General features: G+C 38.3%; 1 protein-coding gene across 1 annotated transcript in view; it reads left to right on the top strand.

The window, feature by feature from the left end:
- abcd3a (ATP-binding cassette, sub-family D (ALD), member 3a) overlaps positions 1-18294 on the top strand; it is a 76696-nt gene that overhangs the window by 33069 nt on the left and 25333 nt on the right. The window contains exons 9-11 of the mRNA XM_069939087.1: positions 9140-9282; positions 11309-11378; positions 17529-17598. Coding sequence (XP_069795188.1) covers positions 9140-9282; positions 11309-11378; positions 17529-17598 — 283 coding nt within the window. The remainder of the gene's footprint in view (positions 1-9139; positions 9283-11308; positions 11379-17528; positions 17599-18294) is intronic.

Raw genomic sequence — 18294 nt, 5'->3', positions numbered from 1 at the left:
TTTTGGAATACAAGGGTCAAAAAATATTTTTTTACCCAGACATAAGTTTTGAACTCTTAAAGAAGAAGGAGTTTAATACAGCAAAATCGATCCTATGGAAAAAAGGTTATAAATTTATGTTAAGACATCCAGCTATGCTTAAAATATTTATCCCTGGGGAGCAAAACAGACTATTCTCGGATCCGGAGGAAGCACAAGAATTTGCAGAATGTTTGCAGAACAGAAGGAGAGATGAAGAGATGTAACAAGAAGATTGAAGGGGGAAAATTATAAGGGGAACATGAGGGGAAATTTCTTTACGCAGAGGGTGGTGGGGATGTGGAATGAGCTTCCGGCAGACGTGGTCGAGGCGGGATCATTGGTTACATTTAAGGAAAGATTGGATCGTTACATGAATAGGAGGGGACTAGAGGGGTATTGATCGGGTGCTGGTCAGTGGGACTAGGAGGGTGGGGATTTGCTACGGCATGGACTAGTAGGGCCGAACTGGCCTGTTCTGTGCTGTAAGTGGTTATATGGTTATATGAAGAACGGTGATAAAATATATATAAAAATGTAAAAACAATGTATATGTAAAGAACTAAAGAAGGGAAAGAGAAGAGAAGAAAGGAAGTAAGGGGAAAAATAAAAAGGGAGAACTTTGTTATATGTGTGTAAAAAAAATAAATAATAAGAAAATGTGTTTTCTGGGGGTGGAGAGAATAACTGTCACTGTGAAATCAGTTGACGTTCGCAATCCAAATGAAAAGGGGAGTTGTGGTTGCCTGGCAAGGGATAAGGGGCAACTCTGGGTGGGGGGGGGTATATTTGGTGTTAAGGGAATATTGGATGTGGGACTTGTTGGAGAATTTAATGTTTTAAATGTGTTGTCATACATTGAGTTTAAAAAGGGAAAACTGAGAGATGAAAATGGGTAAAAGCTAGTGGGGAAATGGTGGTGGTGAGGAACCGGAAATGAGGTGTAAACAGGATATGAGATGGCCACTTTGAACTATATGACTATAAACATTAATGGAATACATAACCAAATTAAAAGGAAGAGGCTATTAAATTTACTGAAAAAAGAAAAAATAGATATAGGATTTGTGCAGGAATTGCATCTAACTGAAGTGGAACATAACAAATTAAAGAGAGACTGGGTAGGACACGTAGCGGCAGCATCCTATAATTCAAAAGCTAAAGGTGTAGCTAAATTAATAAAAATGTACCAATTAAAATAGAGGAAATAATAGATCCAGCAGGGAGGAATGTAATGATAAAGTGTCAGATATATTCAGAATTTTGGAATTTGCTCAATATATATGCACCTAAAGAGGAGGATCAAAAGTTTATGCAAGATATTTTTTGAAGATTGTAGATACACAAGGAAAATATTGATAGGAGGGAATTTTAACCTTAATTTGGATCCAATGTTGGATAAAACTGGACTAAAGACTAGCAAAAATAATAAAGTGACCAAATTTATGGTTAAATCAATGCAGGAAATGAAACTTATGGATATATGGAGGAGGCAGCACCCAAGAGAGAAGGAATACTCATATTATTCAAGTAGGCATGAAACATACTCAAAGATTGATATGTTTTTGTTGTCGGCCCATATTCAAGGGAGAGTTAGGAAAACTGAATATAAAGCTAGATTACTATCTGATCATTCACCCCTGTTATTAGCAATAGACCTGGAGGACATCTCACCAAGAACATATAGATGGAGGTTAAACTCCATGCTACTTAAAAGGCAGGAATTTAGAGAGCTTATTGAATGCCAAATTAAAATGTACTTTGAAATAAATACGGAATCAGTGAAAAACAAATTTATATTATGGGACGCAATGAATGCCTTCATTAGAGGGCAGATAATAAGTTATGTAACTAAGTTGAAAAAGGACTACAATCAGGAAATAGAACAGTTTGGAAAGGGAGATAGTAAGTACAGAAAAGGAACTAGTAAAAAGGGATGATATAACAAAAAGGAGAGAATTGGCGGACAAAAAAATAAAATACGAAACATTACAAACATATAAGGTGAAGAAGAACAATGAAAATAAAGCAAAAATATTACGAACTAGGAGAAAAAACACATAAAATATTAGCCTGGCAACTTAAAACAGAACAAGCTAAAAGAACGGTATTGGCATCAAGGAAAAAAGACAAACAAATTGCATATAACCCAATAGAGATTAATGAGAACTTTAAGGAGTTTTATGAACAATTATACCAAACTGAGAACGAGGGGAAAGATGATAAATTAGAAGAGTTTTTAGCTAAAATTGAACTGCCGAAATTGCAGGAACTGATAAAACCATTTGAAATAGAGGAAGTACAGGATATATTAAAAAAGCTGCCGATCAATAAAACGCCTGGAGAGGATGGATTCCCAATAGAATTCTATAAAACATTTAAAGAGTTATTAATTCCTCCTCTCCTGGAAGTAATGAACCAGATAAAAGAAACACAAAACTTGCCAGATTCATGTAAGACAGCAATAATTACAGTAATACCAAAGACGGGGAAGGATCCACTAACACCAGCATCATATAGACCAATATCTCTACTTAATCCAGATTATAAGATAATAGTAAAATTATTAGCAAACTGATTGGCCGATTGTGTACCAAAAATAGTAAAACAAGATCAAACTGGATTTATTAAGAAAAGACAAACGGCAGATAATGTCTGTAAACTTATTAATCTAATTCATGCAGTTCAAGGAAATAAGAAGCCAACAGTGGCTGTTGCTTTAGACGCAGAAAAAGCCTTTGACAGAGTAGAATGGAATTATTTATTCAAAGTATTACAGAGGTTCAATCTACCAGAAAAATGTATTAATTGGATTAAAGCATTATATAATGGACCATTGGTGAAGGTAACAGTAAATGGATATGTATCGAACCAATTTAAATTAAGTAGGTCAACTAGACAGGGATGTCCATTATCCCCCTCACTGTTCGCTTTAGCAATAGAACCATTGGCAGAACTGATAAGAACAGAAAATAAAATAAAAGAGATAAAAATAAAGGAGGAGTATAAAATCAGTTTATTAGCCGATGATATCATAGTATACTTAACAGAACCAGAAATATCAATAAAAGAATTACATAAGAAATTTAAGGAGTATGGAGAAATATTGGGGTACAAGATCAACACAAATAAAAGTGAAGTGATGCCAATGAGTAATGCGTATTATACAGAATTTTAAAAAGAATCACCATTTAAATGGCAAACACAAGCAATCCAATACCTAGGTATTGGGTTAGATAATAACTTAAGCCACCTGTACAAATTAAATTATCAGCCACCAATAAAGATATTGCAGGAAGACTTAGAACATTGGAAAGAATTACCACTAACGTTGATAGGAAGGGTAAATTGCATTAAAATGAATGTCTTCCCAAGGATACAATACTTATTTAAATCGTTACCAATTCCCTTAACAGAGAAATTCTTTAATGAACTAAAGAGAATAATAAGGAAATTCTTGTGGAAAGGGGGGAACCGAGGATAGCGTTAGATAAATTAACAGGGAGGTACAACCAAGGTGGTTTGCAGTTACCAAACTTTAAAAATTATTATAGAGCACCACAATTAAGCTATTTATCAGATTTTTACCCAACGAGGGAAAAACCATACTGGACTAAGATAGAACTAGATAAAATAGTGGAGAAGGTACCGGAAAATATACTTTATAAGTGGGACGAAAAGCTGGTACAATATAAAAGCTTACCAGTACTGCATCATTTACTCAATATATGGAAGAAGATCCACTTAGAAAGGAAAAAACAAATTACCAAATACCAAAATTACTATTGATGCAAAATCCACTAATCCCTTTTACAATAGATAACCTTTCCTTTAGAGCAGGGGTGTCAAACTCAAATTCACGGAGGGCCAAAATTAAAAACTTGGACTAAGTCGAGGGCCGAACTAAATATTTATTGAAAATTTTCAACAACATCTGCATGTTTTCTCTTCTTTCAACATATGTAATGTTAAACTTTAGGATATAACTTTAGGAGGATAATGTTACAGGTCAGGAGTAGGTAGCTCAAGTTCACCCTTTGCTTGACCTGAGGGAAACATATTTGGTCCCTGTGGAGATGTAGTCAGCATTCACAGGCTGTGTCCATTTTGGCCTGCATCAGGACTCAGCATTTCCTGCTCACTCCTCAGGCTCTAGGCCTCTATTCCCTATACCTGACCAGTCCTTTGATATCACTCCACTCGCTCTGCCTCTACCCACCCCATCCTATACACGCCCCTCTACTGCCTCTCCCCTCAACCTGTTCCTCCCTCTACCTGTCTCTCACCCTCTAATCACCCCTCCCCTACTCGCCCTGCCCCTCCCCTTTTACCTCTTCCCTATTCACCCCTCCTTCTACTCATCCCTTCCTCTAACTGCCCCTCGCACCACCATAACTTCCCCTGCCCATTACTCCTCACCTACATCCTCTGCCCACCCCTGCTTACCCACCCACTCAGGCCCAGCACGCTGCCGATCAGCCTTTGCGGACAGCCACCACCTCTCTCTTCACGTGCAGGGCCGAACCAACCATCCCTGGGGTCCGCGCGGGTGCAAGCGCTGAAGGCCGTGGCGACCGGGAGAAGTGCGCTCGCGCTGTGGAAGGGCCTTCCGGTGCCAGTCGCGCGGGGCTTGCGCTGCCCGGGGGCCGTGCGCAGCCTGCCAAGCCCGTCGCGCCGACAGGAAATCACAGGCGCTCGCCCATCCGCCGCACCGCTCGACAGGTGGGAGAAGTGACTGGTTGTGCGGGGAGCCTTCCAACTGGCTTGCCGGCTGATGACATCGACGGACTTCTCGTGTTACAATTTCTCGTGTTACAATGGGGAAGGATGTGCAATGAAGGGAGAGGATGGTGGGGGTGACATTACCAAAATACATTTTTGAAATGATCTTGCGGGCCAAATATATTTATGGCCCGCGGGCCAGAGTTTGACATGTGTGCTTTAGAGAATGGGAGAGAAAAGGAATCAAAAGAATAGAAAATTGTTTTTTGGGAAATAATTTATTAACATTTGAACAGTTGAAGTACAAATATGGAATAACTCATGGTACAATATTTGCATATCATCAACTGAAAGCCTATTTAAAGGATAAATTGGGAAACAGACTGAGATTACCAGAAGGAAGCAGCTTTGAATATGTGATTACAGACACAATGATAATTAAAAGATTTATTACGAACATGTACATTAAGCTGCAAGATAAGGAAAATGATGAAATAAGCTATAAACCGAAACAGAAGTGGGAAAAGAATTTAAACATAAAGATAAAAAATGAAAAATGGGAAAAGCTATGCTCCGGAACTATGAGAAATACAATAAACATGAGGTTACACATGATACAATATAATTGGTTACACAGGCCCCAAAAGTTAAATAAATGGGACCCAACAGAAGATGTTTTCGCTGTAAGAAGGAAACGGGAACATCAGTACATGCAATTTGGGCATGTGAGAAAGTGGAAAAGTTTTGGGAAGATCTAAATCAGGTATTAAATAAAATCACAAAAAGCAACATACCAAAAAATCCAGAGATCTTTCTTCTAAGTAATATAAGTAAGGAATTAGGCCTCAAATTGGATAAAGTACAAAAAGATTTATTATAATAGCCTTAGCAGTTGCAAAAAAATGTCTAATGTCAACTTGGAAAATGGAAGAGAGCCTAAGAATACAGCAATGGTACATGGAAAGAATAAATGTATTCCATTGGAAAAAATAACATATAATTTAAAAAATAAAGTCACATTATTTGAACAAATTTGGGAACCGTACATGAAATATAACAAGAGAGGGCTTGCCTCGGACCTCCACCCCCTAAAATGATAAGAAGACAAAACAACTTGTCCCATTGTGTAAAAGTAGATGACACATTTTTCTTGTTTATTTTTCATTGTGTGATGACATTGTTTAATGGTTTTATTGTATTGTATATGTTGAATATTTATTGGTTTTGGAGGGGGGTGGGAAGGGGGGAGGGAAGGGAGGGGGGAAAAAGGGAAAAAATGCCACTGTATATGAGAAACGTTTGTATATATGGTTCACAGTATGAAAAATGTTAAAAAAGAATGCAAGAGGCTTCCAGTGTCCATTAATGCTTTGCTTCATTTCTCTGCCCACTGCTAAATCTAATGTGTCCTTTGTTAATACAGTTGGCACATTCATTCATGGGTGGATCAGCAAAGTTGTCTTTGTCAGGGCACTTTTTGTGTTCTCAAGTGCTGTCATTGCCTCTTCTATGAACATGAGGTCCTTGGCTTCTATGGACATGAGGTCGAACCAGGGATTTATTATCATGGCTGCAGATGGTAGAAAATGATGGTAGAAATTGATCATTCCTACAAACTCCTAAAGGCCTTTGACCCCAAGCAGCTTTGCAAATTTGAGGATGGCCTCCACTTTGGCTGGTAATGGGACGACACTCTGGCTGCTGATCTGATGTCCCAAAAAGTCGATTGAGGACTGCCCGAATTTGCACTTTGTGGGGTTTATTGTTAGACCCAAGTCTTGTAGATGGTGGCAGAGTAAATGCAGGTGCTTCAGGTGTTCTTTGTGAGAATGGCTGATGACAAGTATGTCATCCAAGTACACAAAGAGAAAATCCATTCCTTGCATCCATAAGCTGTTCGAATGACTGCGCAGCATTCTTAAGGCCAAATGGCATATGCAGAAATTCGAAGAGACCAAATGGTGTTATGATAGCAGTTTTGGGTATAGCTTGTGGGTTCACCAGGATTTGATGATAGCCTCGTACCAAATCAAACTTCATTAATACCCTGGGCCCATGGAGATTTGCGATGAAGTCTTGTATATGGGGCACAGAGTAGTGGTCTGCAATAGTGGTATCGTTGATCCGCCTGTAATCCCCACACGGTCTCCAGTCTCCTGTAGCCTTGGGCACCATGTGAAGCAGGAATGCCCACGGGCTGTCAGACCTGTGCACAATCCCCATTTCCTCCATCTTGAGGAATTCTTGTTTGGCTAGGCGCAGCTTGTTGGGTGGTAATTGGCAGGCTCAGGCATGAAGTGGAGTCCATTCATCAGGAAATGATGTGCGACACCATGTTTGGGTGTGGCCGTGGAGGACTGTGGCGCAACAATGTCCAGGAACTCTGCAAGAACCTTGGCAAATTCATTAGCGGAGTACACCACTGAGTCCAAATGTGAGGTGGGTAGTTTGGTTTCTCCTCGGTGGAAAGATTGAAAGGTTTTTGTATCTACCAGCCTGCTCCCCTTTAAATCTCCCAACAGCAAGCAACAACTGAGAGAGTGCAGCCACTGAAAACCTCCAGGAGAATTTATTGGTGCCAAACTGCAAGGGTATAGTTTGCGTACCGTACTTGCGGATCATACTTTTGTTAACTGCTGTGAGAACTGGGCCAGCGTTCCTGATAGAGGTATCATAGCCGGGGAAAGGACACTAATTTCAGCTCCTGTGTCAACTAGAAACTTTCCCCCAGACGGTTTGTCCCATAAAGCAGGCTGTCCAGCCATTAGCGGCAACTGGCTCTGGTGCTTCCTGGAAACGCACACAGTGGTTGGCTCCAGAACCCCAATTTTGGTGATTAAAACACCAAGAATCTATCTCAGTGGCTTCTTTATTTGGGGTTGTGTATGTCCTATTCACTGGTGCTCATGGAGCCTGGGCCTTTGGGTGTGACACAGCACTAATTTCAGTGGGGCACCTGCCCTGCTGCATCACGTGTCACAGAACATCTGCACAGACAACTACCGTATGGGAGTCTGCAAGGACTTTAGTGGCCAATATGAAGTGATATCCTCTGGCATTTACTCTACGAATATTTGCTCTAAGAAGATTCATGAGTGTCTGGCAGCACCAACATGTCAGTCATTAGCTCCAGGGCATGGTCACCCAAGTCGTTCATACGCAGGAGCCATGTAGCTCACTTGAGTCGAGAGAGGCCAATTGTGCAGACAAGTAGGTCTTTAAGAATCAGATACCTGCCTTAATCTGGTGGATCATGGAGTAAGTAGACTACTAGACCTGCCGTTTCTTGGTTGAGGACGCTTACCAAGTATTATTTAGTGGCACCTGCCACTATTTGATGAATATGGAATTGTTCCTCAGCTTGTCTACACCACACTTCTGGTTGATTTGTTCAGGCAGTTTGTCCATTTTGGGTCCAAAAGCTTTTTGGGCCCATCGGGGTCACCAATGTGGTTACTGTATCGCGGTGTGAAATGATGAGTTGTGGTCGAGTTGAATTCAAACGGAAAACAACAGTTTTCTGTTGGACCTGAGCACTTTTTTAAAACCCTGAGCTCCCAGCCACCCCCGCGCCATGCTTAGCTGAAGGTGACATCATCTCTTTGCCTGAGACCCTCTGAGCCAGTTTAATTTCCTGGCAGTGAGCTACTCCATAGCTTTCTTTTTATAACATATTTGAGAAAAAGTATAACAAAAAATTAACACACTCATAGTATTCACAATTTAAATAGATAAATTATACTTTGCGTTTAGTACAGAAAGGCTAATAAATCTATTTGAATAATTTAGTTTTGCTTCTGTTTGTGTCTGAAGTTTAGGAATATGATCCTGATGTTATTACCTCAAAAATGGAATAATATATGATTTTAATATAACATATTAAACATATTTTACCATATATGTCTTGCTTTGATTATTCTTTTCAAAATGAAGAACCTCACACTTACCTGGATTAAACTCCATCTGCCATCTTTCTGCCCACTCCTCGAAGCAGTTTAAAACCCTCTGCAATCTTTGAAAACCCTCCTTATCATCCACAATTCCCCCTATTTTAGTATCATCTGCATATTTACTAATCCAATTTACTGTCCCATCCTCCAGATCATTAATATATATGACAAAGAACAACGGTTCCAATACCGAACCCTGAGGTACACGGCTTTTCACCAGCCTCCATCCTGACAAACAATTATCTACTACTACTCTCTGGCATCTTCCTTCCAGCCACTGTTGAATCCATTTGACTATCTCCAAATTAATACCCAGGGACTTAGCCTTCCTAACTAACCTCCCGTGTGGAACCTTAGCGAAGGCCATACTGAAGTCCATATAGACAACATCCACTGCTCTAGTCACCTCTTCAAAAAATTTTGATATCGATTTATCGTTTTCTTTTTAGGGACCTGCAAGCATGATGGCTTACCTGATTGTGTCAGGTCTGATCTTAACTCGACTCCGAAGGCCAATTGGTAAAATGACAGTATCAGAACAAAGATATGAAGGGGAATACAGATACGTCAACTCTCGGCTTATCACAAATAGGTGAGGTGATATTATGTAAAAGTAGTACCATTTAATATTAACTTTTAAATACAGTATTTCAATAGTTTCTTTTGACATGAAAGGAATTGTAGGATAGGGGTTCACGCATGAAAATGGCAACGTTGAAAGATCAACTATGATCTTGTTAACTGGCTAAGCAGAGGGTTTGAATGACCCACTTGTCCTCTCTTTAAAGAGAATTCCTTTAATGGTTTACAGTGGAGCTATTGTATGCAATGCAAGGATATGTGACCTCCTATTCCACTTGAACTGTTTTCAGTTTGGTTCTTGAATCAAGTGCAGAATTTGTTGGCAGAATATTATGTACTGCCTTATTGTTTTATTATTAAATATTAGTTGTGCTTTTCTAATGGCATGGCTGAAAATTGGAAAGCCCAGAGAAAAGTCTGTGCTCAATTCTGGATCAACCATTTAGTGCTGGAGAATGTTGTTAAACTGAAATGCGAATGTGTTTAAAGTTGAATACAAAATGCTAGTTATTTGTGATGACATTAGGCAGAGCCAGTCCTGCTTTTTATTTTTAAGTCTAACTTTGAATCATGTGGGGGCAACCAGCTTTTATCCATGTGTTAAGTCTAGATTCCTAAGTGAAGATGATATCCTGAATTTTCAACACCTATTCATAGGACAACTGTACTCTGGTGTTGGACTCCTCATGGAGATCTGTTGGAAAGTGCAAACATCTGCAGATTCCTCAATACCTGGGGCTGAGAAATGTGCATGCTGAACCTGCACTAGGTGCAACACTCACTTATTGTTACAGGTAGAAATGGTCATTTATTTTTAAAGGAAGCTACTTTGTACTTTAAACAAAAGCACAATTACAAAGAGGCTTCTTTTTTTTATGTACAAGAAAACAAGAAATGTGAGGAGCATTCAAACATTGCCTGACTTCTTTCTTTCTCCTAAACCATTGTGGCGGGCATTTTCTATTTTGTTTTGTATTCCAGTATCTACAGGGTTTTTTTTTGCTTTAATTTTTCTTTTATAAAGTTGAAGTGATTAAAATGTATTTCATTGTTTTCTGAAATATTTAATTGCTTCTTGGTATATTTGCATGTCAAAAAAAAATTTCTCCTTTGTAAGAGTTCAATATTTAAAGGAATGCTGTTTTATTTTTCTTGGCTTTGGAATATCTTCAAATCTGGAGCATGGCTTAACTAACTACCTTTGAAGGAATTCGGAGTTTGCCACTCAATTTGTTGTAGAAAAGGCAGACGTTCTCAAGATACTGCATAACAGTGTGAACTAATAATTAAAATCACCACTGGAAATTTGTTCATTGGAATATTTCAGTTTTCATTTTTGGGTTCATTTGATGCTCTGAATTTCAAATTCTGTAAAGTATATTACTAATTTCAATTTAGTTAATGGTTAAACCCTATTTTTGGCTTTGCCATAAGAATCAGAAGGTCTGCGTACACTTACCTTGCTGATTGATTGGTATTTCGCTCTCCAATGGAGGATTGTGACCAGGGATTTGCTCGAGTATGAATGGACATTTGAAGGCAGCTGGTTTTGAGCCCCAGTGTTTTATTTTCCTTTCCATTGGCATCACGATCGTTGGGCAAATTAATTGGTTATCTCATGGGAGAGGGAAGAGAGGAGCTCATAACTAGAAAAGGAAAGAGTGTGATGGGTTAAGGGGCAACTGAATGGTTCCTTGAAAAACAAGATCAAAATTTGTCCTTCTGACCAACTGCAAAGGATGTTCTTGCTTTCCTTTCAGTGCCATGTTTCTGAATGCCTGATAAATTTGTAGGGCAACTCAAAAGTTTAAATCAGCACTTAAGAGTGCAGTGAAGTGTCCGCCTTACAGCATGATACTTAGACGGCGAAGGAACCGGCCCTTGATAAAATGATTGCCATTGTGTGGTTGTGAAAGGATTGAATTTCCTGCTTTACTTTTGTAAAGCCTGCTCACTGGTGGGAAGATGCTCACTTTTAATTGAGTCTTAGAAATAACAAATCAGAATAAAACAATCACTACTTGTATTTTTTACAGTGAGGAAATTGCATTTTACAATGGAAACAACAGAGAAAAACAGACTATCCATTCCACTTTCAAAAGGCTGGTAAGCAGTCCCTTTTTACCTTGTATAAATGTTGTGGTTGACTAGATAACATATTTACCTTTAATTTTGTGGTGGGAGAGAATTCTGACCAATTTCTCTGATAACATTCAACAAAAAGTTTTTCTCAGGTTACCCAGAAAAAAAACTGTCCCCTTGTAAAACTGCACATTCTGCTTTAATTAAAATCTCAAATAAAACTGAACCTTTCAATTTTCTTAGGTCATTTATGGGATTTCTCTTTTTTATAGGTGTTTGTTAAAATGAGGTAATTTCAGTTCAATCAACACATTAATAACTTTCAATTTCTATGAAAATAACAGTAATGGCAGTAGTTATTTCAGATTTATTGTCAGTGCATACACGATGTCACACACAACCCTGAGATGCTTTTTCCTATGGGTCAGGTAGAATTACCACTTACTAGTAGTGTAAAAAAAAAGAAACAAAAAAAAAGACATATTATGTAAATCTAAACAACTGTGCAATACAGAGGAGAAAAAAAAGCAAACAATAAAATGCAAAAATAAGAGTCCCTAAATTAATCTGTGATTGAGTTTGTTGTTGAAGAGTTGATGGTAGAGGGGTAGCAGCTATTCCTGAACCCGATGGTGCGAGTCTTGTGGCACCTATACCTTTTTCCTGATGGTAGCAGTCTCAACAGAGCGTGTGCTGGCTGGTGTAGATCCTTAATGATCGCCACTGCTCTCCTGGCAGCATTCCCCGTAGATTTTCTCGATAGTGGGGAGGGTTTTGCCTGTGATGTCCTGGGCTGTGTCCACTATCTTTTGCAAGGCTTTACACTGGCAGAGGAGGGGGGGGGGGGGGGGGTATTGGTGTCCGCATACCAGAACGTGATGCAGCCAGCCACCATACTTTCTATCACATATCTGTCGAAATTTGCAAGGGTTTCTGAAGTCATACCAACCTCTGCCAACTCCTGAGGAAGAAGAGGGGCTGAAATGCTTTCTTCACTGTGCCATTAGTGTATTTACTCCAGGAAAGATCCTCTGAGATAGTGACTCCCAAGAGCTTAAATTTGTTTGCCCTCTCCAACTCTGATCCCCCAATGATCACTGGATCGTACAAACCTGGCTTTCCCTTCCTGAAGTCAACAATCACCTCTTTGCTTTTGGTGACATTGAATTATTGTTGAAGCACCATTCAGCAAAGTTTTCAGTCTCCCTCCTGTATGTTGATTCACCGTCTATTTTTATACAACCCACTACTGTGTATTGTAAGTGAATTTATGGATGGTGGTGTTGTTGAACTGAGCCATTCAGTCATAGTTGTAAAGTGAGTAGAGCAGGGGGCTAAGAATGCAGTCCTCTGGTACTGATGGAGATGGTGAAGGAGATGTTCTTACCAATCCTCACTGATTGTGGTCTAGAGGTGAGGAAATCAAGGATCCACTTACACAGATAATTCATGAATTATTTCAACAACATTTTTAAAAATATATTTTATTTATAAATTTTAAATTCATAATATTAATTATAACTTATTCATACAGATATTATAATTAAATAAACCCCCACAACCTCCCCCATCCACCCCATTAACACCCTCCCTCCTCCCCCTTCCACCTACAAAGAAATAAGAAAGGAGATCATCACTTAAAAACAATAATCAACTTTTTAGTTATGGAAACCGAGACCCCCACCAGATTAAATCTTCAAACCAAGAATTTTTAAATATGGGCTCCATACTTTTACAAATATGATATTTATCCCTTAAATTATACATTATCTTTCCAACACGAATACAGGATTTAATTTCAGTATGCCATCTTTGCATTCCTAAAACTAAGATTTCCAAGTGATGGCAAAACATTATTCAGAAATGGCCAAAGTTAAATGTAAAAATTCAATTTGATACATAGTCAATCTTAGTCCTAAAGCAATCGACTTAATGTCCCCTAATAAAAACAACATTGAATCAAACGGTAGACTCACTTTTAATACTTACTCCAAAAACAATTTAACTTGTATCCAAAAAGTCTTAACTTTAGAACAAGTCTAAATCGAATGGCAAAAAAAAGTACTTATCTCTTGTCCATATCTAAAACACAAATCCAAAGAAATTGAATCGGATTTAGCATTAGTTTTATTGTTAGATGCTGAAAAGGCTTTTGACAGATTAGAATGGAATCATTTATTTAAGGTCTTACAAAAATTTCAAATTGGGCCAATATTTATGAATTTGATTGAAACTTTATATAGAAATCCTTTGGCTAGAGTAGTTACCAATGAGCAAGTTTCTTTTTATTCATTAACTAGATCAGCTAGACAAAGATGTCCTTTATCTCCTGCATTATTTGTTTTAGCAATTGAACCTTTGGCACAATCAATATGGCAAGATTTTAGTATTAAAGTTAATAAGGAGGAGTATAAAATTAGTTTGTTTGCAGATGATGTATTGATTTATATAACAGATCCTGAAAATTCTTTAATTTCTTTACATAAAAAGTTACAAGATTATGGGAGAATATCTGGTTATAAAATTAATTGGGATAAAAGTGAAGTTATGCCATTAGTAGAAAGAGATTATGATCGATGTAAATGTGTAGCTCAATTTAAGTGGACACAAATTCCAATTAAATATTTAGGTATTTGAATTGATAAAAATTTAGATAATTTGTATAAGTTAAATTATGTTTCATTATTTAATAAAATTAAAGAAGATTTAAATAGATGGAATGACTTACCTATTACCTTAATAGGCAGAGTGAACTGTATTAAAATGAATATTTTTGCAAGGATTCAATATCTTTTTCAATCTATTCCTTGTTTAGTACCTCAAAAAAATTTTTTTAAAGATCTTAATTCAATTGTAAGGACATTTTTATAGAAAGGGAAAATGAATAGGTTTGAATTAGGTGATTTACAACTTCCATATTTTCAGAATTATTATAAAGCTGCACAATTCAACAAAATCTTTTATTTTGCCAACAGCTGAGAGAGCCACTGCCTCACAGCTGCAATGACACAGTTCAATCCTGCTCTCCATATGTACTGAGCTTAATCATTGTGTGGGATTTCTGTAAACACAGCAGTTTCTTCCTACATCCCAACAATATGTGAATTTGCCTTTATAAATTACTCTGTGCATATGGGTGAGTGGTAGAATCTGAGGGGAGGTTGATGGGGAATGTGCAGTAAATAAATGTCTTAAGTAGGATTGGTCTGTGCTTGCTTCATCTTGGAGGGCTGAAAGTCCTGATTCAGGACTGTTCAGCCCATCGTTTTTGTGCCATCCCCTCTTTAATAGAACCCCAAAGTTGCCTGAATCATTATCAGGTTCTCTCTAAATTTGCAAAATTCTCACTTCTGCAAGTACTTGTGTCAAAACAGTTATGCTTTGACAATGACATCTGACCAAATGTAACCTGTCCTTTCCAATTCAACCTATTGAATTGATGTTCCTCCATACAGCATAAACAAACAAATAATGGCCTTTCTTCTCTCATACTAATTGTAGTAGTGTGTACACATGAATTTATGCAATGCATTAATGTCATACAAATGCCATTTAATAATTCATAGAATGTAGTCCAGTAGAGCAGTGTACTGATCCTATGGCGCATGATGTTATGCCAATCTATGTAAATATACTCCACATCAATTTCAACCTTCCCTCCCTCACAGCTTACAACCCAAATTTTTTCTTGCATCCATGTGCCCATCTAAGAGTCTTTTAAATGTCCCTATTATATAAGCCTCCATCACCATCCCTGGCAATTAATTCCAGGCATTGTTAGGTCTGCTTTGTTCATGAATGAGTGAGTCAAACACCAGACTGAGTCGAAATCAAGGTTCTTTGTTCTTTATTGCCGGATTGTAACACTTGCAACTAACAGTGTTAGCTGGAGAAGGCGCATTCTGCCGTTATCAGCAAGTGGTGTTTTTTATATACCTTAGGATACGTACTTAGTAAATTATCATACCATGACATTGTCCAATGAATAAACTGTTGCTGTCCCTCTCTGCTAGCCTCCTGCACATCAATTTGTCATCCCCACTCTTATCTTGAGAGTACAAGGTCACAACTGCATCTTGTTACGGCCCAGCACTGGGTGACTCCCTCTACATTCCCAGCTCATGATGTTTTTACCTAACAGCATCCACCACTCTTTTTTAAATTACCTTTGATGTTCCCCTTCACCTTAAACTGATGTCCTCTGACACTGGCTGTTGCTGTCCCAGGAAAAAAAAACACCCTGGCTGTCCACTATGCCTCTCATAACCTAATACACCCTATTAAGTTGCCTCTCATCCTCCATTTCTCCTAAGAGAAAAACCTCCAATTGCTCAACCTTTCTTCATAAGACATGTTCTCCAATCCAGGCAGCATCCTGGTAAATTTGCACTCTCTAAAGCTTCCACATCCTTCCGGTAATGAGGCGACTGAATGAAAAACTCCAAGTGTAATTTCCACGATTCTCCACTTTACCCTTTTGAAAAAGGGAACTATTCTGCCATCCTCCAATTCCACTTTTGCGGCCAGGAAGGATGCACAGATCAACATCAATGTCCCAGCTATCCCTTTCCTTGCTTCCCATTGTAACCCAGAGTATATCCCATCTGTCTCTGCTGACATCTCTCCAAATGCTTCTCAGAAGCTCCAATACTATCCCTTTCTTAACCTTGTTCCACTCTGACCTCACATGCACCAAGGTCTCTCTCATCGGCGAACACTGAAGCAAAGTATTCAGTAAGTACTTCATCATTTCCTTTGTCTCTAGGCACATTCTACCTACTCTCACACTAGTCATTCTCCTATTCTCAAGTACATGAAGAATGCCTTGAGGTTTGCCTTAATCCTATTTGCCAAGCCTTCTCGAGTCTCCTCCTAGCTCTAAGTCCCTTCTTAAGTTCCTTCCTGGCTACTTTATAATTCTCATGAGCCCTGTTTGTTTTTTGCTTTCTAAACCTTGTGTATTCTTCCTCCTTCCTCTTGGCTAACAGTTTCATCTCTTTAATCTACCATTCTTTCCCTGTCTGTGGGACAAATCCATCCAGAACCCCTTGCAAGTAGTCCCTAAGCATCCTCCCTATATCTATGCATTTCCCTGAGAACATTCGTTCCCTAGTTCCTGCCTAACACCATTGTAATTAGCTCTCCCCCAATTAAACATTTTCCATTTGTCTGCTCTGATCCTTGACCATGGTTATGCAAAAGGTCAGGGAGTTGTGGTCACCGTCTCCAAAACACTCTCCCACCAAGATCACCTGACCAGTTTCATTGCCAAGTACTGGGTTCAGTCTAGCCTTCATTAGAGACTCGCTTTTAGATATTTTCAGTACTAAGGAAGTCCGTGGCTACGAGATTAGTGTGAGAAAGTAAAACTGAGGTAGGAGATAAGCCTTGAACTTGTTAAATGGCTTAACGGGCAGGAGGGCTAGGCCCAATCCAATTTCAAATTCTTATCGTATGTACACAAATGGATCATTGACTAAACCCATTCAAAATAACCATGTTACGTACTTGAATCAGATGTATCAATGCAACAAGGTACTACTATTCTATACTGAGAGTTGACCACCATGTAGTGTACACATAATGTATATGATCTTTGCTTATTCTTTATACTTTAATTTCATTGACGAGTGACCTATTTGCATTGCTTAGAAACTCAGTATGTCATAAATTTTAAATGTTTAAATTTGGACATATAGCACAAACCCTTGCCGCCCAATTAACCTAAAATCCCTATGCATTTTTGTGGATGGGAGGAAACGGGAGCACCCAGAAGAAACCCACGTGGCCACAGGGATAATGTACAAACCCCTTACAGAAAGATTTTAACCCTGGTCGTCGGCGCTGTAATAGTGTAGTGTTAACCGTGGCACTCCAAATTCTTTATTCTTTTTGTGGATCAAACTGATCCTTGTACGTTCATTTACTTGTCACACTGGTTATAATTTCATTGCCCTTAAAAATTGAAATACATGTGTCTGGATTGTCATCTTAACATTAGATTATTTGATTGAACATTTCTAGAACATTTCACATTATTTTAGTTCCTTTAATCCATAATTTTTGTTTGCAGGTTTGAACATGTACATTATATTAGATCTGAAAGTGAAATTAATACTGGGATATGGATGAGTCTTCTAATTTACCAGTTTTATACTTCCTTTTCCTCATTAGGTGGATCACCTGCACAATTTCATTGTCTTCCGGTTCACGATGGGATTTGTGGATAGTATAATAGCCAAATGTAAGTGTATACATTTCAGAAATCTTTTTCAAGACGGCCATCCTAATTTATTCTGGCAAATTTCCAGAAAAGTACTCTTCCAATTCAAAATTTAAAACCTCTTGTACATTAACTGTGATATTCACTGTCGAATCTAGATTCAAACATTCCTAAGCTTTATCTAAGAAGATTATTGTGTTTTGAGCTGAAATTGATGTCCTTTATAAATCAGAGAAATTACGCATGTGAAATTGTAATGGCTTTCAAATAGGATTCAATGGATTGGCTCAAATAGAAGTTTATTTATCATCCGATGGCACATGTCCAACTCGATGAAACAGCATTCTCCAGTCCTAGGTGCAAAAAAACATGCAAAAACACAACCAAATATAACACACAGACGAGCGATACATATGCAGAACTAATATGCAACCATGAACTAAAATAAATAGGATTTACTTGTTATTATGTCCAAGCTAAAGAAGACAGTAATTCCTTAGGACTTCCCAATTACTTTTGTAGACCTGTGTTGCCACATCCAGGGATCCTTTGACACCAAGATCCCTCTGCTCTACAATACTCTTGGGAACTTATCATTTATTGTACTTGTCCTACCCTTATTGATCTTGTTATTCATCACACTTATCAGGATTAAATTCTATGTGCATAACATCAACTCATCAACATCATTCTGTAGCTCAAGGGTGATCTCACTAT

Source organism: Narcine bancroftii, chromosome 5 (assembly GCF_036971445.1).
Source record: "Narcine bancroftii isolate sNarBan1 chromosome 5, sNarBan1.hap1, whole genome shotgun sequence".
NCBI lineage: Eukaryota > Metazoa > Chordata > Chondrichthyes > Torpediniformes > Narcinidae > Narcine > Narcine bancroftii.
The sequence above is the reverse complement of the archived record's forward strand: the minus strand, read 5'-3'. Positions and strand labels throughout refer to the sequence as shown.